This window comes from Lathyrus oleraceus, chromosome 5 (genome assembly GCF_024323335.1).
Source record: "Lathyrus oleraceus cultivar Zhongwan6 chromosome 5, CAAS_Psat_ZW6_1.0, whole genome shotgun sequence".
NCBI lineage: Eukaryota > Viridiplantae > Streptophyta > Magnoliopsida > Fabales > Fabaceae > Lathyrus > Lathyrus oleraceus.
In genome coordinates, this window is record NC_066583.1 from 524378954 (window position 1) to 524406612 (window position 27659).

General features: G+C 33.7%; 3 protein-coding genes across 3 annotated transcripts; all 3 read left to right on the forward strand.

The window, feature by feature from the left end:
- Nucleotides 1-1344: 1344 nt before the first annotated feature.
- Nucleotides 1345-5173, forward strand: LOC127086038 (probable trehalose-phosphate phosphatase F). Its single transcript, XM_051026722.1, has 12 exons — nt 1345-1512; nt 2232-2539; nt 2631-2771; nt 2871-2942; nt 3170-3295; nt 3397-3453; nt 3645-3746; nt 3861-3938; nt 4066-4135; nt 4238-4308; nt 4416-4508; nt 4761-5173. The coding sequence occupies exons 2-12, from the start codon at nt 2243-2245 to the stop codon at nt 4812-4814; spliced, it is 1161 nt and encodes a 386-aa protein (XP_050882679.1). The 5' UTR covers nt 1345-1512; nt 2232-2242; the 3' UTR covers nt 4815-5173.
- Nucleotides 5174-5599: 426 nt separating this feature from the next.
- LOC127082996 (beta-fructofuranosidase, soluble isoenzyme I) lies at nt 5600-12344 on the forward strand. The gene is made up of 7 exons (XM_051023233.1): nt 5600-5956; nt 6283-6291; nt 9787-10643; nt 11042-11203; nt 11396-11622; nt 11718-11805; nt 12033-12344. Exons 1-7 carry the CDS (start codon nt 5692-5694, stop codon nt 12234-12236), a joined length of 1812 nt encoding a protein of 603 aa, XP_050879190.1. The 5' UTR covers nt 5600-5691; the 3' UTR covers nt 12237-12344.
- A 10982-nt stretch (nt 12345-23326) lies between these two features.
- On the forward strand, nt 23327-26280 carry LOC127086039 (molybdopterin synthase sulfur carrier subunit). Its single transcript, XM_051026723.1, has 2 exons — nt 23327-23533; nt 25744-26280. The coding sequence occupies exon 2, from the start codon at nt 25806-25808 to the stop codon at nt 26115-26117; it is 312 nt and encodes a 103-aa protein (XP_050882680.1). The 5' UTR covers nt 23327-23533; nt 25744-25805; the 3' UTR covers nt 26118-26280.
- The last annotated feature ends 1379 nt before the right edge of the window (nt 26281-27659 follow it).

Sequence of the window (27659 nt, forward strand, 5' to 3'; positions counted from 1 at the left end):
TAACGAATAACTATAAACAACGAGAACCATAAAAACATATCATCCTTGAACTCCTGAAAACACAAGAAAATACAAAGATGATATGTGTTTAGGGCTATTGTTTACCGATATGGTATGTCTAACATCACTATTCGTATTACATTAATGTTGTTGTTGTTATTATTATTGTTTTTGTTGTTGTTGTTGTTGTTTGTTGTTGTTTGTTGTTGTTTTTGAGCCCCGAAACCTTGAAGGTTTTAATCTTGTTGTTATTTTTTAGACCCGTTAGAGGTTTAATCTTGTTGTTGTTGTTTAAACTGAGATTTGTTATATAATATTGTTTTGGTAGAAATAAATATGTTATAGGTTTATTGAGATTGGTGTCATAGGTCTATTGTTGATTTTGTTGTATTTTTGTTAGAGATTATTTTTTTTTAGTTGTTGTTTAATGTTAGTTGTTGTTTAGATTGAGATAATGTTAATGTTGTTGTTTTTTATTTCTTGATGTTATTGTTGTTGTTGTTTAGTTGGTATACTTAGTAAAGTTTTGAAATATATATGTTTAGGATTTAATTATTGTTATTGAGTTTGAGTTTGAGATTGAGACTAAGATTATTTTTTTTTGTGATTGTCTGTGCATCTCTCATCTTGTTTCTCTTAACATATCAAGAGGATATTATAGTGGCGTTGAATTTATTATATCTAATGTCGATTGTTTGTTTCACTAATCCCTCTTTGAATATATAATCTATTAAATTATTTTCTCTATTCTTTTTTTTTTGTTTACAATCCACCCATTGTTTTCTCTATATGTAGGTACCCATGTCACAATACGTTACTAAAAAAACCAATATAGCTAGTATTTAATTAAATTCAACAAAATGTTAGTGTATTTAACCGACCAACCTTAAATGATTCATTAATATATTTAAATACAATTAGGACGAGTTAATTGAGTTTCCTGTTATGGTCAAGATGAAGCTGTTTTTATTCTAGGAAAAGAAACTTGTTTCATTTTGGGACAGAGAGAAAGAATGAAAGACAATAGCTTCATTCCAAAACTTTCAACTTTCATGATTCGACAACACGCAACAATGAGGTGGAACCGTGTTACTATTGTGTACTATTATTATATATCATTTTTACTTTTTAAATTTTTCATATTTTAAAGGAAGAAATAGTTGACGGAAAAGGTGTAATAAAAAAAATATAGTTAAATAAAATTAGTAATAATTAAAAATTTAAAAGTTAGGTGTTTAGTTTGTGTAGAGTCAACAACCGCGAAAAAGGTAGTTTCCATGTAATACACGTTAGGTAATTTACCAAACAAACCCCCCCTTATAAATACCCTCTTTCTCCACCCCCATTTCCTCTTCTTCTTCTTCTCGGTATTTCATTTTCTTCTTCTTTTATTCCTGCAACAAACCGTTCTTATTTTTTTATTTCCGATATTAACCTTTTCCCTCTTTTGAAGATTTCTACGAAATTTTCAACTTGCATTGTCAACCGAAAAATTTGAAGATTGCAATTAAGGTACTATTTCTTCTGTATTTGTTTTTTTGTTTTTTTGGAGATTATGATTATGAAGTTTTGTTTGTAATGTGTAAAGTTTGTTGTGATTATTTTAATGGAGATTGTGTATATTTGTTGACTTTCAATTGTATTGAATGAATGAATGAATGTATGAACCTTTTCGTCATGCTTTCCTTTACCCTTTAATATGGTTACTTTTGTTGATTTGGTCAGATTCTTGACCTTTTTTTTTATTTGTTGAAAAAAAGTGTTTTCTTAATCAGCATTTTAGGAGAGTTTCATACGGTAAAATGTAAATTGAGTAATAATCTCGAATAGTTAGGTTCTGTTTGGATTGACTTATGTGAGAAATTCTTGAAACATCTTATACTTTTTTTTAGCTTTTTTTTTTTTGAAACTTATGCAAGCTTATTCATAAATAACATAAGCGCTTATTTTGATAAGCACTTTGTGTTATAAAGTGAAAATAAGGTAGTTAGTTAGGTTAATTAGCTTATGGACTTATATGCAAAAATAGTATCTGAGAAGTTGTTGTGAGAAAATGTCTTTTCTTAATCTGCATTTTATGAGTACATGCTCAATGTGTTTAGGAGCTATGATTTTCATGAACTGCTACTACATATGCAGTGACAGAAAATGATGTTAGTTTTTTGATACTCGTGAATTTTGTTCGAACATTATGATCTTACATTGTTGCTGTCTTGTAAAATTGTCTATAGATCTGGATCCGATGGAACTGAAGGCAAATCATACATCTCTCCTTGCTGAAACTGCAACGTTAACGAGGACAAGGTCAAGGCTCGGCACGCCTTCGACTCTGTCTTGCTCTCCTACAGGGGGTTCCACTTTTCTCCATGGTCCGTCCCTAACTATTCCGAGGAAGAAGAATGGAGTTCTCGACGATGTTCGTTCTAATGGTTGGCTCGACGCAATGAGATCATCTTCTCCTACTCACAAGAAAATATCTATGGATGTTGGTCACGGTGTCGCGTCTTCGGAAGCCGATGCTGCTTATTTAACCTGGCTGGTATAAACCATGTACTACCCTTTATGCAATTTATGGTGAAAGTTCCGTTTGTGCGATTTCGTTAATTGTTTCTGTTTTATAATTTTCACAGCTAGAGTTTCCATCCGCACTTTCGTCTTTTGAGCAAATTACTAACTGTGCTAAAGGGAAGAAAATAGCATTGTTTCTCGATTATGATGGGACTCTTTCGCCGATCGTTGACAATCCAGACCGAGCTTACATGTCCGATAAGGTATGCTATATTTTGCAAAATGTTTCAAATGTGTCGAATAGAATGTGTTTTTCTGCTCTTGTTTTGATTTAGCTGATTATGATCACGTAACAAATGCAGATGCGTGCCGCTGTTAAAAGCGTGGCAGAGTATTTTCCAACCGCAATAATTAGTGGAAGAAGTCGTGAAAAGGTAGTTTAAATTTTTCTCTTCTATGTTTAATAAAATCTGTATATAGGAAAATGCAAATAACAAACTTCCATGTTTGTACTAGCTCGGTGATAAGAGCTTAACCTTGTAACTTCAAGGGACAAAGTTCAAATCCCCTCTGGTATATGAATATTTTTTCCCCGAATTTTTATTTTAAATGTTTGTACCGGGTTTTGATTCCGACTTTTTGTTGCACATTATCTCCTCAGGTACATGAATTTGTTGGCTTGACAGAACTCCATTATGCTGGTAGTCATGGAATGGACATTATCGGTCCTCTTAGAGAATCGGTATCTGATAATCACCCTAATTGCATTAGATCCACTGATAAGAAAGTACTAATACGTTTCTGATCTTACTTCATTTTGTCTTTCTTGTTCGAGAAGTATCGTTCTAAAGGGCCTATATATTGATTTATAATCTTCTAAAATGACAGGGTAAGGAAGTTAATTTATTCCAACCTGCTGCTGATTTCCTGCCTATGATTGATGAGGTATGTTTTATCCTTTTCTATGTAACACCGACACCTCACATCAAAGACGTGTCTGATATTCAACACTGACATATGTACTTGCATTCAAATATTTCATTTTTTAAAAGTTTTTATTAACGTCGATGTATCAGTGTTGGGTCTGGTGTCTGTTTAAGTGCTTCATAGAATCTGATTGGCTCATGGTTATGCAGGTAAGGATGTTGCTCGTTGAGTGTATAAGAGACATCAAAGGAGCGAAAATTGAGAATAATAAGTTTTGTGTCTCTGTACATTATCGTAATGTGGACGAAGAGGTACTGCTTACTACTCCGTCTATTCGTTTTAAACTGATGTTTTTGTAGAATATTTTGTTAGTAGTATTAACGAATGAATAGGCGGTATAATACTTTGTTACGTATATTGTACAGAATTGGGATTTGGTGGCACAACGTGTTTATGATATTATGAAAGACTATCCACATTTACGATTAACTCACGGTCGGAAGGTACTATTTCAATTCTAGACCTTGTTACAAAAACTTCTAGTAGTTAATGTTCGCTATTTTCCATGTTCTTTTTAAGAAACATATCTATTACAGAACTCAGTAACACATGTTTATTGATAATGTTCAGGTCTTAGAGGTTCGACCGGTGATTGACTGGGACAAGGGAAAAGCTGTTACGTTTTTGCTAGAGTCACTTGGTGAGTTCATTTGTTGATTATTCAATTTAATCGTTACCGTGTATATTCAAGGATAAATTTTTTCTTTTTGCAGTAAATGACATTAGACGTGTTTTTGTTTAGGACTTAACGATGATGACGATGTTCTAGCTATATATATCGGGGATGATCGGACAGATGAAGATGCATTTAAGGTTAATATGTTGTTTGTTATGAATTATGATGCTGTACTAAAAATGCATGTTTTTCATTTTTCATTTTACTCTTATTAGTAACTGATATATAAAATGAACTGTAACAGGTTTTGAGTGAGGTTAACAAAGGTTTCGGAATCTTAGTTTCTTCTGCGCCTAAAGAAAGCAATGCGGTTTACTCTCTTTGTGATCCTTCTGAGGTAATTCTTGTTTTCATAAGCTATCTTAGAGAGCTTATGAAAATAAGTTGAAAATATCTTCCGAACATGTCATAAGCTATATCTATAAGCTCTCTCATACGGTCTCACAAGTGTTTTTATATAAGCTATGTCTTGAAGAGTTTATGAACATATAAAAGTTGTTTGAAGAAGAGCTTATAGAAATAAGCTGGTTTTTTCTTGTTTATATAATTGTCTAATAAGATCAGTTCCATCATAATGTTGTATGTGCAGGTGATGGAATTTCTCAAGTCACTTGTGGCATGGAAATCAAACTCTTTAGAATAATGTATAGAGAAGAATAAGCTCTACACTATACTATATATTAGTGACAGATTCTGATTTTGGGTTTGGTTGAGAACATTTCAAGGGTTTATTGGAGCAGAATTAAGCTCTGAAGAAGTCCTTTCAAGATAGGGATAACTTTTTCACTAAGTTTTGTTTTGTCAAAGCTTTTGTGGTAGCTGTAAATTAATGGCTCATAATTATATATGTGAAGAAGACTTATTCAAAATCTGTTTTTTTTTTTCTATAAATTATTATTTAATTCATATTCTTTATGAAGAATTGAATATTGGGGAGTTACATATGAAATTGTTGTTTATATGTACTTTTGATGTCATTAATATATATTATATATTTTATATCATTTTGATTAGCATTATATGTTTCATATAATGTCTCTCACCCACCTTGTCTCTATCTTGCAAGTATTGAATATATGTATTTAATAAAATTATATCATAGTTTTAAATGTTAGTTTCTAAAAAATTCAGATATTTTAAGATTGAATATCAAGTTAATAAATAAATAAATTTTAATAATTAGATGCAAATTTCAAAACTAAAGAAAACTCTTTAGGTTAGTCAATTTCTTACATCAACATTAATTAATTAATTAAAATGATTTAAATAATTTTAAAAAATATAGGTTATATTTCAATATTTTGAAAAATAATTATCATTCTATGGTTCCATCTCCAAGCCTTTATTTCTTCAAAAACAGAAACATGTCATCATTCTATGTTTTCTTTTTCCATTTCTAAATTTTGGAACCACCATTCCAATCCAACATTCACACACTTACCATTCCAAGTACACCATCTTTCTTATTTGAACAACATTGCAACCCTCAAACTCAAATTACATCACAACATACCCTGAAAATGAAGCCTAATATTTCCAATACTCTACACACTCCATTGCTGAAAAGTAATCAAAAAACATCATACCTTATCTTTGTCACATTTGGTTCCATAGTATTCCTAATGTCAATGCTTGCACTTATCATCATAAACCAAACCCAAGATTTGGCTAGAGAGGTTGCTCAAGGGGTTTCACCTAAGTCAAATTCATATGATTGGACAGATGCTATGTTTTCTTGGCAAAGAACAGCTTTTCATTTTCAACCTCAAAAGAATTGGATGAATGGTAAGTGTACCTTACTTTTTTTTTTCTTTCTATACACATAGTTGAAGTTTAGTTTGCTACATGTCACTTCAGAAACATCCGATAAAATTGAAACGATATAGAGAAGATTAACACGATATACCGAAATCAAAAAAGTTTAAATTTTATGTTTTTTTAGTATCTTCCTTGAAGGGTAGGTGGTTAAATTTAGATATATGATTAACATACTATTTTTTTTCAATTTTATTTTATCTTCATTTAAATTTTTATTCTAAGATTACTAAATTTGGTTATGAGACTAATCAACTTTGATTGTTTCATGTGGTTATTTGACTGACTTGGCATAGACCCCGACGGTACGTTTTTTATTTAGTTGTTATTTTGTAATTTTATTTTTTGATGGATCTATTTCTATTCTTTTCTTTCTAAAAAATTTAGTGAAAAGCTCATACTAAGTACTGAAAAATGATAAATTATAGATTTGAACATGTACTTTAATATAATCAAATTAAATATAATAATGGATATACTTATGGGACAATGAAATTTATTATTTATTAAGGACTAAATTATGCATTTGCATATACGAGTAAATTATGCAATATTATTAGATAATTAGTATTTAATTATTTTATTTGATTACATTAATATTTAAAACTTAAAAAAAATAGTAGAATAACTCAAACAAAATTATTTTATCGAACACTTGTGTGCAATTCATTTTGTTTAGAATTTTGTATGGTTTTTTTATCTTCAAATCCAACCACAATCTAATAGATTGTGATCAACTCAAGAGAACTTTTTCCAAATAGTTATCAAAAGATTTAATTAAACGTATTGATCACACAATCAATGAATTCAACAATTTACAAATGAAAAGTAAAAGAGATAGAAAGAGATTACACAAGACTTTGTTTAGGCAGTTCCCCAATCAACCTCGCTATAGGTGCATATGCCCTCAATTCGAACTCAAATTGAGATAATGAAAATTAACCTTAATTTACAAAAGTAGAATACAAGATAAATGTAGCAATCCAATCCTACAAACCCTATGTTTGATGTTGATTCTAAAATTTTCTCTTCCCTTTGATCTGAGCTTGATCAAATCACCTAACAATACCAATTTGATCCCTTGTCTTACGCTACTCCTTTGCAAGAATCCTCCGTTCTTCAAAGCTTTCACTCAATCGAATCCAAATTGCAAATTGTTGTAACCCAAGATTTACCAAGATGATCCACCGCCTCACGCCACTCCTTTGCAAGAAACCTCAATTCTTAAAAGTTTTCACTCGATCGAATCCAACTTGCATAATCTTGTCCAAAACCATCAAATCCCTAATTGACCTTGAAGAAAAATCCCAACTTGATTTTTTTTTAATTTGAAACCCTCAAAGATCTCAACCTAATTTACAATTCAACAATCTAAATTGGAAATTATCAACACTTATTATAGATGACACCTAAATAAAGAATGATTATGTGTAGTTTGTTTGTGTGTATGCATATAATGTAGGTTGAAGATGATGAGAACTCTTTTAAATCACGGTTTTGTATGTGATTTTCTCAAAATCATCTTTAGAAATGATGCATGTATGAAGTATATATGCGTGCAAGTTGAAGGCAAAAGGAATGTAAAATATTTGAAAAAATCATGAGTTTTTGGGAAAATGCGTTGCATGTGTCTATCTATGTAAGTCATGTGTCGACACATTCGATGCATGCATCGACCTCTATAGATCATGTGTCGATCTATATAGGTCTTGTGTCGATACATACAATCGACACATCAAACATAAGCTACAAAATTTAAAAATAACTTACATGTGTCGACTTATAACTCGTATGTATCGACTCATAATTTTTTTTTCTTCTATGTGTCGACCTATAACACGTATGTGTCGACACATATATTGTTTTTCCCATAAAAACCTATTTTGTAATGCATGAAACCTTTTCAAAATCATTTCAAAATATTTTTATGCTTCATAATGCTAAGATGCACATAAAGACTCAGAGAGATATCATCAAATATACATAAACACTAAAGTATCCTAGTTTTGACATCATACAAAATATATCTAGCGGAAAGTTACACTCACGTCGACTCTAGGCACATGGGTCCACATGGAGATCTATCCTAAAATAATGTTTCAATGACATGATGGGCATTTAATGCACGCATTCTCGATGCCACAAACTCCTACTCAATTCTCAACATAAATCTCCATCTCCCCGAGGAAACTCTTCCAACAAATTTACATTCCTACAACAGAACTTCAAGGGGCTGGTCTAAAAATATTCACATAAAAAATCATCACCTCACTTTTGATAGGAAGAACTTGGGGAACGACTTTGGAATGGCCAACGACCCAATAAGACCAGCCCAACACTAAGGCTCAATCCAAACATAGACACTCATTAAGTCAATGAACATGTGGACGCTCATACTGAGGCACCACGCTGAAGTCTTTGATAACCTAGTCGTTGATATGCATCCAAAGTCTACATGTGTCTCACACTATACCCATTAATGACGTTTCTAACCATCATCCCTATATAGGTCTCACTATGTATCGTACAAAGGTACAATTCATTTTTACTCAATTGCAAGTCCACCTCTCTCCCTTTGTGACTTGAACATTAAAGTGTTAACCTTGCAAGTACACTCCCATCTTTGCTCATCAGATGCCCCTACCACCACGTCAGAATCTTGTCCACGATGGTTATCACCAACATCATATTCATTTTTTGTTTCACACCAGAATAATGGCGTCATATGTGAGAAACGTCATCTAATTCTCAAGAATACCATCACATTCCTTCAATTTCTTCTGTTACACAACCACAACCATTTGTTCAAGTCACTATAACTGCTTATGTTACCTAATTCTGATAACTCTTAAATTTCTTTGAAACTATTTCTTGTGATTATCTCCAATTGTAAGATCCAATGCAACTCGATCTATCACTCACTGCATGTTATTCCCACACCAGAGGTCTGATCGACGAATCAAATGCTTCAATATACTGTCACATTGATCCCGACTCTTACGATCAAGGAACTAATTTAACCTCCAGATGTTCAATCTTAACCCGTTCGCCTAAAGTTTTCATTTGGTGTTAAAAGTATTTACATTGTAACGTCTAAAAACAATTAGATTTGATTTCTAGAGTTGACTATTTTAGATAATTCAATCATAATAAAAGAAGTTAGATGTCATGTTGTCGACCAAATAATTACTTATAATAGAGAGGTCTCAAATGAGTGTAAGTGTTGATGATGCCTTAAAGTGGCTATTGGAAGTCAAAAGTAATTAAAGTGAATTAGAAATAAAAATAAAAATCATTTAAAAGGAATATAAATTTAAGATACAAACATTTTACAATAAGAAATAGGTAAATAAATTAAGAAAAAAAAATTAAAATTTTATCTATTTTCCATATTTCTTAAAAGATAAATAGGGATTCTTTATCTAACTTTACTATTAAAATTGAGATTTAAAGGAGTCTTTATTTATTTTTCCATAGTTAAATTATGTTTCTTTCTACCCAAGTTTTTTAGGCTCTACATAAATTTTTCTTCCACTGTTTTTCTAATTTTCTTAACAATAGAAGAAAGGTACCATTGTTAAAAAGGATTGATTTGAAAAGAATTTGTTAAAAAAAGTTAATTAAAATTGAGTTTAGAAACATACAATAAAATGTTACACAACCACAATCCTACATTCTTGACAATATATGGTTGTAGAATCTCAATTTTTTCATGTCTCCTATTATGAAAATCCAAAAAATAAAATAGTAAAAAAAATTATCAAAGTTTAATTGTATCGCATTGCACTGCATGGTTGCAGGTCCATTATTTCACATGGGATGGTACCATTTATTTTACCAATACAATCCAGATTCAGCCATTTGGGGCAACATTACATGGGGTCATGCTGTATCAAAGGACATGATCCATTGGTTCTACCTTCCCATTGCTATGGAACCCGACAAGTGGTTCGATATAAACGGTGTATGGACCGGATCCGCCACACTTCTCCCAAGTGGCGAAATCATAATGCTTTACACGGGCGATACCAATAACTACGTGCAAGTTCAAAATCTTGCTTATCCCGCCAACTTATCAGATCCACTTCTTCTTGACTGGGTTAAGTACGCTTATAACCCAGTCATTGAACCCCCACCTGGCATTGGGTTGAAGAATTTTCGCGATCCAACCACAGCTTGGATCGGGCCCGATAAAAAATGGAGGGTTTTAATTGGGTCGAAGAAAGGAAAAACAGGTCTGTCGTTTGTTTACAAAACGACAAATTTTACATATTTTGAACTCAACGATAACTACTTACACGCAGTCCCAGGTACAGGTATGTGGGAATGTGTGGACTTTTACCCAATTTCAATAAACGGGGCGAATGGTTTGGACACATCGGTAAATGGACCCGAAGTTAAGCATGTACTAAAGGCTAGTTTGAATGACAAAAAAGTTGATTGTTATGCAATTGGAACTTATTTAATTGAAAATGATACATGGGTGCCTGATAACCCTAATGAGGATGTAGGTATTGGGCTTCTTTTGGACTATGGAAGATACTATGCTTCAAAAACTTTTTATGATCAAGTGAAAAAAAGAAGGATTTTGTATGGTTGGATTAATGAAACTGATACTGCAAGTGATGATTTGAAAAAAGGTTGGGCATCACTTCAGGTATCAATTTTTTGAATTTCTAACTAGTTCAAATTAAAAATGGTCAATGAAGTTTTAACATTTTAAACATTATTTTTTTAGTATTTTTAATTAATAATTTAATACTTTAATCATCAAAATTTCACATATCAGAGTGCGATCAAATATTTATGTAGTTAGGGATAGGAAAACGAGTTTGTCCGTCAAATATGTCTATTTTGCTCTATGTCCATCTAGCCTAGTTGCATCGCGCTTTTTGGCGGGGTAAACTATCATTTTCTTTCCGTGAGACAAACCGAAACGAAACGGACATATCTATTAGTTGATGCTATCAACTGAACTTGATTAATTATATTAATTTTAAAGTTTTTAATATGTATTTCATAAAATCTTGGTACACAATTTTTCTTCCTTTTCAGACAATTCCAAGAACGGTGTTGTTTGACAAGAAGACTAGAAGTAGTTTGGTTCTATGGCCAATAGAAGAAATAGAGAGTTTAAGAATAAGCAGTGATGAATATGAAGGAGTACTAATTACACCTGGCTCTGTTGTTCCATTGAACATTACTCAAGCAACACAGGTTAGTTTTGTCTATATCATTGTCTCTGGAAAAAAGCGCGTCCGTGTCCGAGAATGTCGGACACTGACACCAACACGACACCGATAGTATCAGTATCGGTGTCATGTTTGATATCAATGTCAATGTTTAGTGTCATAGTCTGGACTTCATAGGACAGGTATAAAATTTAATGATATATTTTTTTTTTGACAGTTGGATATATTTGCTGAATTTGAGATTGAGTCATTGACATCAGAAGCAAATATCAGCAATGATAACATAGATTGTGGAAAAGGTGCTTTTGAAAGAAGTGCTTTTGGACCATTTGGAATTATAGCTATTGCAGATGACACACTTTCTGAACAAACTCCCGTCTATTTTAGCCTCTCTAATACTAGCATTGATTGTTCAACCACTTTCTTCTGTGTTGATGAAACAAGGTAAGAATTTGAATGAAATACAAATTTGAACAAGGTTACAATTTCATGGATGAAGCATTATTTGATGATTAGAAATGAATTGTTGTATGATGCAGATCATCCAAGGCTTCTGAGGTTAAAAAACCAGTTTATGGTAGCAAAGTTCCAGTTTTCAGTGATGAGAAATTGTCCATGAGAGTATTGGTAGGTGTCAATGACACACTTTTTGTTGTATTTTATCTCATCAAAATTCATTGCGCAAAAATTAGGGGTGACAAACGAGCATGTTTCTCGAGTATACTCATTAGGGGTGACAGACCAAGATTTTAGACTTACGTTCTCTGATATATCTGATTCGTCCTGTTCCATTTTTTTTGGATTATTGCGATCGCGGAGATTAACGAGAATAAATTTGTGATTAATGTGATTAGGTTGACCATTCGATAATTGAGAGCTTTGCTCAAGGAGGAAGAAGAGTGATCTCAAGTAGAGTTTATCCAACAGAAGCAATATATGGAGCTGCAAGATTGTTTCTATTCAACAATGCAACTAACATTAACATCAAAGTTTCTATCAAGATTTGGCATTTGAATTCGGCTTTTATAGCTCCATTTCCCTTTGATCAAAATCAATGAAAAAAAATACCAAAAGTTATATGAAGAAGTTGTGTGCATGATCATTTGAAAAAAACAAAACTGTTGATTAGTTACTAGTCTTGTAGAAGTAGTTGATCTGCATTGAGTGTGAGTGTAATAAATTTTGAAGTTTAATTTCTGCTCATAATAAGAAGTAGATTTTAATTTTTGTTTTTATATTGTTGCCTATAGTAATTTGTGGTTAAAATAAATAATTAGTGGAAAGAGTAACAAGATTAAATTTCAAAAGCTAGTAATCGTTGAGCTAGTTTCTTATAGACACAAAAGATTTGGATAAATGTTAAGGCACATTCACATAAAATGAATAAAAAGTAGGTTTAATTGTAATTATGATACTCTATTTTGTATTATTATTTTTTTGATTTTGATCTTTTCATTTTATAAATTATTATTTTAGTATTTTTTTTAATTTTTGAGTTTGATTTTAGTTCTTCCTTCAAATTGAGACTTTTTTTATGATGTGCCACTATGCAAGATGATGTGGCACTATCTAAGATGATGTGGCAATGTCGGATCAATTTAAAATCAATCCTATTCATTTTTTTAATTTGATATATACGTAACTTATTTTGATAAATTTTCATAAATAAAAATTTAATATCATTATATAAAAATTGCAATGTTATCACACTCTAACATATCCTTTTGCACCACTGCCTCATTTTCGATTTCTTCCGCGAAGCCTTCTTTCCCAATCCAACCCCATCTTTCATTTTTGTTCATCCTCTTCTTCACAAACCCAATCTAATATCTAATAAACCCAGTCTGGTTTTTAATAGCCCCGTCGTCTTTCATTTTTGTTTAGTGGCGTCTTCTTTCCCAACCCAACCCCACCCCATCTTTCATTTTTGTTCATACTCTTCTTCACAAACTCAGTCTGGTATCTAACAAACCCAGTCAGGTATCTAACAAAGCCATCCGACCATGTCAGAAACAAGTTTTTCATTTGCCTTAACAAACCAGACTGGTATAAGAAGAAGAAGGAATAAATGTTGGTGTGAGCTTGAGTCACCATTGATGACATCATGGACATACGAGAATCCCATAAGAAGATTTCATGGTTGTGATAATTTTAAGGCGATGAGGAAAAAATGATGTAACTACTTTCAATGGTTTAATGAAGACATGAGCAGCCGTGCAAAAGATGTGATTAGATTTTTGAAAGACAAGAATGAAGAGCTTATGGATGTGATTAAGGACATCAAGAAAAATGAAGATTTGTTGAAGATGAAGATTGCGTTTATGTCTTATTTTATGGATTTGTCTATGGTGTTTGTTTTTTAGCTGTGTTTGTATTAGTTGCAACACATGTACTCAAATGATGTAATTTCTCTATATAGTCTTATTTTATGGATTTGTCTATGGTGTTTGTTTTTTAGCTGTGTTTGTATTAGTTGCAACACATGTACTAAAATGATGTAATTTCTCTATATATTGTCAAATGAAGTAATGTGTCTATGTATTTTGATAAATGGTTGTTTGTGTTATATTTGTCTATGTTGTAACAAAGTTGTGTAAACTTTTTGACATAAGTTGGATAGTTGGTTGTCTGTTATAACAAAGTTGAAAACGTGGAAGTTGAATTACATGATACCATTCAACATTATGGCACATAACCTGCATTATGACAGATAACCTGAAAATTGTCGGTGTTATACCATTCAACTTGTTTGACATAACCTGATACCATTCAAACTGTTAAATAACACAATCTATTACAATTTAGCATTAGCAATATGGCACATAACCTATTTTTAAATTGTTAAGTAACATAATCTGTTACAGTTTAGCAGTATGACACATAATCTGCTACAATTTAGCAGTATGACACATAACCTGTTACAATTTTGCAGTAACTTATAATTAAACATAACTACAATTTAACTTTGTTATCATACTTGTAATCCAACTTACAATTCAACATAACTACAATTCATCTTAACTTAACCTTATTTTTGACAAGCTGCAGCAGCATAACCAAAAAAGAAGACCTTGAATGTTTGGTCATTACATAAACTTCAACAACATTAAAAAAAGACCTTAAGTGTTTGGTCTTTATAAACTTCATAAACATAACAAAACATAAACTTAAAAAAGTAACTATTCTTGGGTTGGTGGCGGTGCTTGCGACTCTCCTTCTATAACCTAAACATAATTAACATAGTGATAAAATTAACCTTCTGTTGATGTGATATAAATCTATATTCCTTGTGTTGAATGGATTTTAAGTCTTTGAGTAATAACTTAAGGAACCATTGCCAAGAGTCTTTTGTTTCAGCTTCTACAACGGCATAAGCGATTGGATAAATCTTGTTATTTTCATCCTTACCAACATCACCTATTAACTGGCCTCCAAAGTCACCTTTCAGAAAACAAGCATCCAATCCAATTAGAGGCCTACAAGAGGTTGTAAACGCTTCCTTACAAGCTTCTAAGCACACATATATTCTTTCAAAAACATGACCACCACCTGAATCATCACACTTAATTTTAACTGTAGAGTTTGGATTTTACTTTAACAACTCCTTAGCATAACTCCTAGGATGTTTGAATTGTTCATGACCAGCATTTTGAATCAATTCTATTTCTTTTTTCTTGACTTTATAAGCTTGATCCTTTGGCAACTTCACCCCCACTTCTTAATAGCTTCTACAATTAGCCCTTTGGTTTTTATTCCAGGAGTGTGTCTTATAGTATACACAAAGTTGTCAGCCAACCAATCTATTTTCACTTGTCTATTCTTGTTTGGTAACGAGTTGTCAATATTGGTAGGTAGTCCTCATGCCAAACCTAATATAAAATGGACAACCATATATACATTTAACAAACATTCTCTTGTCATTTTTCTTGAACACAAGATTCTTCTTGTTCTCCATTGCATACTCCTTTATGGCATCTTTGATTTGTAATTTATCCTTGAACGTCATCCCTACTTCAAGTTTTGTAGTTTCCTTAAAAGTTGGAAACCTTTCCATATCAGCTTCAACATCACTATTGGGTGGAGTATGAAGCACATCTGAATCACAACTATCATTATTAGAAATATCATTCAACTTTGAAGGTTGCTTTGTTGTAGCAGTAGGGAGAATAGTCGCCCAATTGATACCAACCCAATCACCTAAATTCAACTCATCAATGTCATCTTCCTCATTGTCCTCGTCTTTATCGTCATCCTCACCACTCATGTTATAATTTGGATCTGTTTCACTCTCTTCATCTTCTCCCTCAACATTAACTTCTTTATCTGCTCCCTCAACATTAGCTTCTTCACCATTATCCTCCTCAAAAATAACATCTTCAATATTAATTTCTTCAACTTTGTGTTCAACATAAATATCAATTACTTTAAAGCCTCTAACATCTTCCATTAACCTTAACACATTGTTGTCATTATTCAAAGGCCGAAATCCACGAGAAAAAGAAAAGTTAGAATTTCAATACCATAAACACTTTATATTAGAATACCCCTCACTTTTGATAAATTCTACAATTTTCATATATGACATTAAGTCCACATCCCAATCCCAATTGATTTCAGAAACAAGCCCATAAACATACAACTTCACTGGATTATGTACTAAATGTCCCTGATGGTGTACTCTAAATCTGAGAACTTGGGTACCAGATGACCTACAATAGAACATAAACAAATCACAACACTGGTAAAACAGAGATTACAACAAATTAACATTACATGAACCACAAGACATTATCTGTTCAGGGACCACAAGACATTAACAGTTCAGGGACCACAACATATTAATAGTTCAGGGACCATAACACATTAAGAGTTCAGGGACCACAACATAAAAAAGTTACATAACATAAACAAATGTTCAAAATGATCAAATTAAGGCACAACATTAACACATTTAACAACCCTAAACAAAATTACATGCCTCGAAACGTAAGTAGGGTTTGCCATTTCAGAGATGAGCAACCTAAAGCGACCAACACGAGTTGATTAATGGCGATTTCAGATTCTGTTCTTAGGGTTCATGTTCGTAACTGAGAGACGAAGAGAGTTCATTCATGCTCATGTGTTTGTATCTATGAGAGACGAAGTGAGAGGTTGAAACGTTTCGATTACTCTGATTTTTAATTGAAATTAAAGTTTAATAGATAATTGAAATGATATTAAAAAGGACAACAAATACGTGGAAGTATATTAGGTGAATATGATTAATTTCAAATTAACCTGTCATTGCCACGTCATCTTGGATAATGCCACATCATGAAAAAAAATCTCAAATTGGAGGGGGGGGACTAAAATCAAACTGAAAAATTAAAAAAGGGACTAAATAGTGGTTTTTAAAATGGGAGGACCAAAATCCAAAAAATTGAAAAATAGGGGGATCATAGTTGCAATTAAAAATTGAAAAAAATTATTATTATTTTGTAAAATAAAATAATTAATCAATATATAGCTTTATGAGTGTGTCCAAATCATTTTTGTTTGGACTTGTGATTAAGGAAGTATTTCTCCTGAGAAATACTTCTATTGGATTGTTTGTTTTATGGATCCAAATATTATTTTCAGAAATGTGACATTAGAATTTAAATATTCTTTTATTTATATTAAGTTATGGTAAATTATATCCGAATACTTTTTATTCACAAAAATATATTTTGTTCATGATTTTTTTTATTCCCATATCAAAGGATGAGGATCTTATAAATATAAAATAATCATTCATAACTTCTCCCTCTTATATTATTTTAATATATTTATTTTTTAATTATTAAAATTTAATTAAACTAAAATTTAAAAATATTTTAGAAAATTATATTCGTTTGTCAAAAATAATTTATAATAAAAAACAGATGAGTATATTGTTGAATTATTTACAAAAATAACCCATTTTTTCAAGGAAATTCTCAAAATTCCCCTGGTTTCAAAAAAAATCCCAAACTACCCCACATTTAGGAGGAGACGACAATTCAATTGGCGACTCCTCTTAAAAATTGAATGCAAGCACCAATTGGATTGGCTAGGGCATGTGCCTTAGCCAATCCAATTGGCACCCCTGTGTATAACTTGAGAGGAGGCGCCAATTGGATTGGCACCTCAGTGTAAAATGCAACTTTTTTGTTATAAATAGATGTGTTGTGTGAGTCATTGTTCCACATCTCATTTAATCATTTGGAAATCATGTTTGATGTTCATCGCTGATACGGAAATGTGATTTATGCGAGAGACAAACCTCAGATGCTGATGCTGTTCTGGAACATCACTATGTTCGATCAACTGAAGAGGGAGCTGGTTCGTTGGTTAGATGGGAAAATACCAGAAGGGGGAAAAATTAGAAGTATTGAGAGACTCGACAATATCTTTGGTTGGGTGCGAATGAAGACTGATAAGGATGCCAGGGAAATGATGTTCGGTCGAGATGACATCAATTTGATTTGTTGTAATCAGTTAGAAATATTTTTGTTTTCAGATAGCTTATTTTGTACTGATGTTTGTTGTGAACCTCGTTGTAACAAAAACTTAATGATATATAATGATTGAAGGTTACAGAAATACAATGTTACAAAAAGCTTAAGACCCAGATGATGCTCTTCGATTGGGACAGTTGTTCTTGTTGTGTCCTGGTTGACGATAAATACTACATAATCTTATCATTTTATCTGTGGAATTCATTTCTATCATGATATGTGTGCTGTTTGGCCTTCCTTTTTTACTTTCTACGCATCTCGTCGTTGTGCCAAACTATATCACCTTCATATAGAGACTAGTATTCCTCCATTGGTAGTACCGAGAAGCTTTGATTATATACGTTCATGACAGTGACAGCCTTGTACACATCAGGTAAATGGTTGTAAGCGTCTTGACGAGTATAAGTGCATGCTGCAATGGCATGGGAGCAAGGAATGCGGAAGGCCTGGAATTTTCCACAATCGTACCAACTTCTGTTTAGTCTAACAACATAGGATAAATTTGGTCTCCCCTCGTTGTGGTCCATTGTTTCCTGGACGCTGAAATTTTGCCTATGACAGTCAAAGACTGTTACAGCGTGTGTGCTAGCTTTGATGCTCTCATCTTTCATGACTTTCATGCAACACTCACTGAATACTTTCCCGGACATTAACACCGCACTCCATCTTTCACCTCTGGTTGCGAACCTAGAAGCCAACCTATAATAGGTCGATCTTACCAAGGCGGTTATTGGCAGATTTCTAATTCCTTTGAATACCCCGTTCATGCATTCCACAAGGTTTGTTGTCATGTGGCCCCATCGATAACCTCTGTCAAATGCCCTTGTCCACTGCTCTACTGGTATGTTATCTAGCCATCTCCATGCGTCTTCATTAGACAGTCTAATTTCATCACGATAATATTGAAATGATGGCTGAGTTAGAGCATACCCAGCATTCACCATCTTCTTGTGAACATTCTTATCTTTTATTGCACGCATGAAGTTTTGTGCAATATGTCTGATGCAATAGACATGGGTAGAAGGAGGATCATTCCATCCGTTGTCATGGTTGTTGTAGGCACTCTCAATGGCAGCATGTCTATCAGAAATCAAACAGAGATTGACTTATGGAGCCACATGCATTCTGAGATATCGAAGAAAGAAACCCCATCCACCAGTTGTTTCACCTTCAACCAGAGCAAAGGAAATGGGAAAGACATTGTTGTTGTCGTCGTCTTGTGCAACCACCATAAGCAAAGTACCCTTGTATTTTTCGTATAACCAAGTGCCATCAATTTGAATAATAGGTTTGCAGAATGCGAAACCTTTGATGCATGGGTCAAACACCCAAAAGAGACGGTGAAAGATTCTATTACCTGTAACATAGGTTCCGTCTGGCATCATTGCTGACAATGTCTCCATAATTGCCACAATTCTTGAGACATATGTTTTTAGGGCCCATAAAAACCATGGCAATTCTTTGTATGAATCCTCCTAGTTGCCGAATACCTGTTCAACAGTCTTTGTCCTTGCAATCCAGACTTTCTTGTAAGATGGAGTATAATTATATGTTGTTCTGATATGGGATATAATTATACTCACCTTCACTGATGGGTCTTTATTAACCAATGGCAGAATGTCTTGACATATCAGTGCAGCGCTTAGTTTACGGTGATCTTGTTTAACATTAGTTGCAATGCAACTGTGAGGTGGGTCTATTGAAGTGATATTCCAAGAGTCATTTTTCTTTTTGTAAGACGCAGCCAACCGAAACTTACAAAGGATGTTACAATATTCGATAACATACCTTCTTAAATCAGTGCATTTCACTGTAAAATCAGCAGAGTTTTTCATGTGGAATTTTTTGATAGCTCACACACATTCTTCTTTGGTACGAAACATGTCTTCCACCTTTAATTTGCCTTCTGATCGTGGATACGGGTTATAGAAAACACTGTTGGATGTATCATTGTCGTGCAGATCCAAATTTGTCATATGTTGAGGTGGATTGTGGACATGACTAGGAGGTATTAGTGGTGGTTGATCATCATCTTCAATGTCGTTGTTCAGCATCTGATCAACCTGTATCTTAGACTCCTCTTCTTCTTCATCAACGACGTCAACTTCTGCTTCTGCTTCTGGGTTGACGTCATCTGACCATTGTGGATCAAAAACTCACCAGATTCATCCTGACTGGTTATTTGAGACTGCTGAGACGGTATACATGGTTGAAGAGTAATGTACAACTCAATACAGTTGCAGCCTGAATGTTCATGACTAACAAACATGTATTCAACATCTTCATCGTCTCGTACCTTAAGCGGGAAAAACTTGCATTAGACTATTCTCAAAAAATATTGGATTTTGATACGTGATCTTTAACACAATACCTGATCCTATAGAAGATTGTATTCTTTTTTTCAAATGCAAGAATGTTGTATTTCTCTTGATCGTAAGTCTAATGGTATCAGTGTTTCGAAAACAAAAACCATATAACTCAAACTCGTATGTTTCACCGTTGCAGTGAACGTTGACACTGTATTTTGGTGAAGATGACATTGTGCAGATGAAAACTATTTTCTTGCTGCAGATGAATGTCAGTGATGTGTCTTGGATGTTGATAGTAAGACACTTAAATAGGGGAGTGAAGTTTCTCACATGCTAGCTAGTTCGAAGTGACGTGTCGCACATGCAAGCTACTACGAAATGATGTGTCAACCATGCAAGCTACTAAGAAGTAACATGTTCAGCATGCAAGAGAGAGGACAACTACGTGTCAGACATGCAGACACACTCCAATTGAATTGGCGCCTCCATTCATTCCTTGCACATGGGCGCCAATCCATTTGGCGACACCTTGTCAAAGCATGCATGCAGACCCCGAAACCAAGCAATCAGACTTAGGTCTTGCATGCATGTCCCTATGGAGGCGCCAATTTGAATGGCGACACCATGTACAAGTTGTACATGGGTGCCAATTCAATTGGAGACACCATGCAAGCACAACTTTTCATGCTCCCATTCATTTGTCTATAAATACACCCACACCATCAAAACTTCTTCCACACCATCACTCTCACTACTTCTTCTACAATACTTATTTTACAATTTCATCTACAACAACTTCTTGTAGTTTCATCTGCACCAACCGCTTCCTTTCCCGACGAAATGTTTATCCTCACAATGGGCTAAACACATAGAGGAACAGTTGCGAACATAACAACTTATGTAAGTTTTTTTATTTTGTTATTTGTTTTGATAGAGGTCCCTTTTATTTTAACATACCAACTTAGTCAAGTTTTTTGTTCTTTCTTTTATAGGATGTTTCAAGGTCCCGGACTCAGGTCCACGAACATGTCCATATGGACCCGATGATTCAACCTTATGTTGAACTCGCCGGTTTTGGTCACATAAGCAAGATTTTATCTTGGTCCATAGATAACAAATTCATTCTTGCTTTATGCGAAAGATGGCATCCAGAGACACACACATTTTGGTTCCCAACCGGTGAGTGTACCGTGACATTAGAAGACGTCTATATGCTTTTGGGACTGTCCATTGAAGGCAAGGCTGTTAATGGTAAAACCAACTATGCAATTTCAATTTGCATGGACCTTTTGGAGACTGATTTGTTAGATGATAACTCAAGAGGTCAAGGTATACTACTTTCACGCCTTAAGTCATATTATAATAGTTTATAATTAGATGAACATTCTACCGAAGATGCTCGAATAATAAAAACTAGGTGTTATATTATGCTGTTAATTGGTTCGTTTTTATTTCCCGAAGGTAGTGGTTCTAGCATGCATATTATGTATTTACCTTTACTTAGACATGTAGATAGAATAGGAAGTTACAGTTGGGGATCTGCTTGTCTAGCCTATCTCTATAGCTCCTTGTGCAAAAACTCACACAAAGACACATCTACATTTTCTGGATGTGCTATTTTGCTACAAGCATGGGGTTGGTCAAGACTACCGTCCCTAGCACCCGTTAACAACAACCCTTTCACATTCCCTTATGCACAAAAGTAAGTTGTTTAAATTGCTATATCTTTACTTACTTCTTTAAAGATTATTATCTCTAACTAATATTCCTGCCTTTTTGGTGTAGATGGTCTGCACGTGGTATGAGTTATAACAGATGTCCTAGACACTGTATTACTCAGTATCACAATCTGTTGGATCACCTTCGACCGACAGACGTAAGGATAATAACTTAATTTATTTCGTTATAATTTGTTAACTTCTTCTACCTAGATTATAGTCCTATCTTCTTTCACATTTCAGTTCATTTGGCGTCCATACCTTAATTTGGATCATGACCATGAGGTCAACGCTGAAGACGCAGCCGTATGAACTACATGCACACCGATAATACGGTTCACAACTGTGGAGATGCACAACAGTGATCGTGTGAAGTTGCAGTTCAGTATGCCCCAAAACATCCCAGATCCCCCAGCAAGCCTAGGAGAGTGGCATCTGCGTAAAGTTAACGACCAATGGAACTTAAATCCATGGCAAAGCTTCGCAAGATCGGAGCGTCGCAAATGGAAGCACCGCCATGACCATGTCTTAACTGACGCAATCATGCCATATGAAGAAAAACTAAGTCGTACTTATATGGCTTGGTACATATCGGTTGGACCGGATACACACAACCCCCCGTCCGTCAAATGTTCCGTTCAACCAACACACAAACATACAACCAAAACATGTGCCATACACCCAACCCCAATACCAAGAGCATACCCCATACCACCACCAACAAATTGACCATCAACCTGAGACCCAACATCACTTCTCACTCACCCCATCACCCTACCAAAGCCGCCTTAGCCAGAACATCCAACGATCATTCAACACCAACCGCCCCTCCTCCTACCATAGCCAAGAAGCCCAAACCTCACAAAACCAAAACATCCAACAACCTTATCTCTATCAAACACCCCAACAACCTTTCCAACCTTTTCTCGACGCAACATTCACACCCATGTCTCCCTTCAACCGTCATGGTCGTCCACCAATGAGTCAACCATAACCCAACTACTCTGGCATGGGTCATGAACTCAACTACGACGGTACACCCTCGATGCATACTGAAGACTATGCCGACTTGTCTGACTACCTCAACAAACCATCTCCTGTAGTTGGTAGTGACGCTCCTGGCCCCTCAGATGCTCAAACACCAGTGGTGAATCATCAACGTGGGTTAGAGCCACAGGTTAGGGTAGCTAGGGGATGTGAGATCGGAGGTCGATTAGGTGATCCCGATTATCACCATTAGGCTTTTTTGTGTAAACGGAAAATTTTATTAATATCAATTGATCATATTTCAAATTTATGTATCACGTAGATCATTTATAAAAAAAATTGCATTTTACACTGAGGTGTCAATCCAATTGGCGCCTCCTATCAAGTAATACACATGGGCGCCAATTGGATTGGCTAGCCAATCCAATTGGCGTCTCCATTCAATTTTTAAGAGGAGTCGCAAATTCAATTGGCGACACCTCCTAAAAGTGGGGTAGTTTGAATTTTTTTTTTTAAAACCGGAAATATTTTGAGAATTTCAATGAAAAAGTGAATTATTGTTTTAAAAAAATTATCTGTTGTCTTTAAAAATTTAAAAATATCACAACCATTTCATAGTGTATACACGTAACCTTTGAAAGTCTTCACTTCCATAAAACCTTACCTATAAAAAAAAGCCGTAATTATCATCATCATCGTTCAATAATACAACAAAAACTTACCACTTTTTCAAAAAGTGCAGTCCTTTCCGGTAAATTCCGTCGCAGCAGAGTCCACGCGGAACTCCAACTCCGCCATTGACACCATCCACCAATTTGTAAAGGTTTGCATCCACCATAACTTAATTTCTTCATAGATTTGTTTCATTCTGAGATTTTCTGTATATTCAATTTCTGTTATTTATGTTGCATCACCAAACGGTTATTATGCTTCAAATTGTTCAATTGCCTCAGAATTCTGCTCATAGTTTGTTACAACCTTTATGTAATTATTTTGTTGCTAGTATATTAGTATTCATTTTGTTATAAATTTTAGGTTTTGCATACATCTGATTTGGGATTTTTTTTTTTTTTTTGCTTATTATTATTATTATTATTATTATTAAATTATTGCTCCTAGAATGAAATTTAAGCAAAAATTATTTGTGAAAAGTTGTCTAATTAAAAATTATATGTTGGAATAATTGATTCTGGTTAAAAGTGACTTGAATGTAAAGTGATGTATGTTTGAATGATTATATGCAAAACTGAATTGATCGGACAATTTCAATGTAAAAATCATGTATAAACTAAAATTACAAATTCTAGCTTCAAGTGGAATTAATTCTGACAAGAGAATCAATTCAAAATCAATTCTATATCTCTATAGTTGCTTTTGGTTTTTCCAAAAGTTAAACCAAACATAGAGTAAATTTTAGTAGTATTTTGTAGGGGTGTTCGCGGTGCAGTTTGGGCGGTTTTGACGATAAAAATCATCCGAACCGCAAGAGAAAAAAGCATGCGGTTCGGTTTGGTTCGGTTGACTTTTAGAAATAAAACCAAACCAAACCAAACCAAACCAATGCGGTTTGGATTGGTTCGGTTGGTTCGGTTTTTTACAATATTTTTATTGAGTCATACATACACCTATAGATAACAACGTAACTTTGTATTTAGTCATTCATACATTACTAAATAACATAAAAACTTATCATATTTAGACAAAAACTTCGCATTCAATATACACAAAATTAGATTAGACAAAAATGGAATAATATATATATATATATATATATATATATATATATATATATATATATATATATATATATATATATATATATATATATATATATATATATATATATATATAATAGTAGAATAAAATAATATCAAAAACATTATAATAAAACATAAAAAACATATGAGATGAGAGATTAGAGAAGATGAAAAAAAGAACATATGAGATGCGGGATTGAGAAGAAATGTGCGATAAAAACGTAATTGAAAGAGAAAATAGTAACATAAAAGATAAAAAAGAAAGAACATAAGAGATGAAATATTAGAGTAGAAAAAGCGAAACGTACATGGTAAAGAAGATGAGAAGAATGTGCGATACTACTGGGAGAGATTTAAGAAGGTTGAAATTGAAATCCTAAGTGTGAGTAAGAGAAAATCATTTTTAATTGTAAGGTTAAGGCATACTAAGTTTGAGTTTTGGATTGGATGAAGGATAATTGAAGTTTGAGTTGTAACATAATGCGGTTTGGTTTGGTTTAGTTCGGTTTGAAAAATACAAACCGCAAACCAAACCAAACCGTGCGGTTAATGACCCAAACGGATCCGAACAAAATGCGGTTTTTTACGGTTTTGGTTTGGTTTGGTTTGGTTTGGTTTGCGGTTTTCTATTGGGTTGGTTTGGTTTTGAACACCCCTAGTATTTTGTAACAGTGCGGTCAAATTGCGGTTATAGATTGCATATTAGAGTTTGGACAAACAGTTTTTGTCAAAACACGGCTATAATTGCACTAAAATGCTCTTGGATAACAGATTTTGACTATTTATCAATAAATATCAGATTTTTGTTTAAATCAAGGTTGTTTATGTTGAATTCATGCCGTTGATTTGTCAAATTCGGCTATTAAGGGCAACAGTAGTGGATTTTTTTTCCAACCACCACGTCCAACTTGTAAAAGATGGTGGTGTCATGGTGTTTTTTGTTTCATTGGGAAAACCGCTATTGTCGCGCGATATGTGATTTGGTATAGAGTGTTGTCATTTGTCAAATTACCGATATCGGGCCACTAAAGCACCGTAGCAGACTGCTATTCAATGCAATATGTGGTTGACAACATTGTTTTATTAGAAACTGACATAAGTCTTTCTGCTTTCAAAACATGATTGCTCACGAAACATGATATCTGTTGTTTTATCAGTTAAGTTATGAGGATGTTTTCATTTCGAATTTTTTGATGTTTGGAGATAATTGATTTAGATAGATAAGTTGTTTGAACTGATTTATTGTTAGCATTGAATGAATAAATAATGATAATAGGTTCGTTGAAAACAAGTGTTGCAACATTACATCAACTACTTTGTCCATAGCTGCGTATAAATATGACAGAAGCTAATGTTAGTATTTGGGATGGAGACGAAACTCGAGCCAAAAAAGACAGTTCTCTGGTGAAGATAAAAGTTCTGTTTTTCGCACGAGCGCGTGATCTTACCGGCTTGAGTGAGGTACCATTGGAAATCTCATCTGGAAGTACTACTCAGGATTGTTTGAAAAAGCTTCTTGTTCAATTTCCACGTTTGGAAGAAATACAAGGATGCATGGTTCTGGCTCTGAATGAGGAGTATACAATGGATTCAACCATTGTTAAAGACAAGGATGAGTTGGCCATTATACCTCCAATAAGTGGTGGATGATGATTCTACTTGTTAGTAATTTTCTTCCTTCTCTCAATTTGATTCAGAACTCCTTGTTTGTTTAGCTTACAGAGTGACTCAACATATGTGAATCTTGTAATAAAGTCTTTTATGTTGTATCAGATATGAATAAAGTTGAATAAAATTGAGAAATTTCAGTTCATTAGAGAATATAATTTGAAGTATGATATATTATACAACATTAATTAAAAATAGTTGGAGATCAATAGCACTTATATTAGTATCTATAATTGATCAGATATGAATTCCTTGGTTTGAAAGCATAAAAACTTTTGAAGAGAAACAAAGAAATGCTTTGCACAACATGAAAGATGTACATGTAAAAAACACTGTTTGACAACCCTACCCTGTGTCTCCCTGTCAACCTGATGTCATTCAACAGAGATCAATTCTCGTGTCTTTTTATTTGGGGATGACCATTTATGGCTATTAATCAATCTTTAAGAGATGTGTCAGTGTAGAGATGCTCCTATTGTTAAATGGGTGTGTCTACCTTGGGTCGGCCTTTCAGTCTCGGTCCAAAGATATGCTTGTATTCGGGCTCTTACCCGACCTTGTTATCTGGCCCCATAATATGCCTAGATTGTTTTGCGTCATCAGGCGGGCTTGTGCTCCCTACCTATCTCCATGTCAATCGGGTAGGCTTTGTGTTATATTCACTGTCTTAATGCATCCTTTGTATTACTAGGGCACCACGTGAAAACGCAAAAATACTCATAGAATTCGGAGATGCGTCTTCGGACGCACCTTAAGTCAAAAAAAGTTCGACTTAATGTGAAAAAATTATAGAGATGCATATTCGTAAACATTACGGAGATGCATCTCCAGACGCTGGTTGTGCATAACACGTCGGAACCCTTCTTCCTCATTTGTTAAAAAACATTTTTTTTCTCTGAAACTCTCTCAAAGTCAATTAAGCAACATCGAAACTTCTTCAATCATCACCGGACGACATCAAAGAGCTCATTCAACTACATCAATTTCAAATATTCCTCACTTCTTGTAAGTTTTTTATTATTGTAAACTTTTTTGAATTTTTGTATAAATTTATAGAAATTTGGGTTCCTCGTTGACAGACTAATTTGGGTTCCTCCAAATACACGTAAAAGATATCGATGTTGGAAACCACGTAAAAAGGGCTACATCATTGACAGATTAATTTGGGTTCCTCCAAATACATGAGAATTGTATTACTTGAGGATGATGCTAACGGTCGTCAGAGAACCAACTTGTTATAAAGATATAAAATATGTTGGCTGAAATGTGTGCGATAGTTTCAAGGATGCATGTTTTGAAATGAGAATTTTTTTGAGGAGGCAAAGGATTAGGTTTCGAGCCATTTCTTGAGAAAATTATTTGTGACTATGCTTCTATCAAGTACCATTAATATACCACGTAAAGTATGAGAAAGAACTTGGGTTTGACTATGTGACAGTATTCTCTACGAACAAAGAAACAAGTCAAGTAATATAGGTGATTGAGTATTATATTTTTGATATTATACTATTTTATCTCATGATT

Excerpts from the sequence above, each read along its gene's own strand:
- LOC127086038 (XM_051026722.1), top strand. The coding sequence starts at position 2,243 with ATGGAACTGAAGGCAAATCATACATCTCTCCTTGCTGAAACTGCAACG. Across the intron at positions 2,772-2,870 it reads GAGCTTACATGTCCGATAAG|ATGCGTGCCGCTGTTAAAAG; the intron begins GTATGCTATATT and ends TAACAAATGCAG. Across the intron at positions 3,939-4,065 it reads GATTAACTCACGGTCGGAAG|GTCTTAGAGGTTCGACCGGT; the intron begins GTACTATTTCAA and ends GATAATGTTCAG.
- LOC127082996 (XM_051023233.1), top strand. The coding sequence starts at position 5,692 with ATGAAGCCTAATATTTCCAATACTCTACACACTCCATTGCTGAAAAGT. Across the intron at positions 10,644-11,041 it reads AAGGTTGGGCATCACTTCAG|ACAATTCCAAGAACGGTGTT; the intron begins GTATCAATTTTT and ends CTTCCTTTTCAG. Across the intron at positions 11,806-12,032 it reads AATTGTCCATGAGAGTATTG|GTTGACCATTCGATAATTGA; the intron begins GTAGGTGTCAAT and ends TAATGTGATTAG.
- LOC127086039 (XM_051026723.1), top strand. The coding sequence starts at position 25,806 with ATGACAGAAGCTAATGTTAGTATTTGGGATGGAGACGAAACTCGAGCC.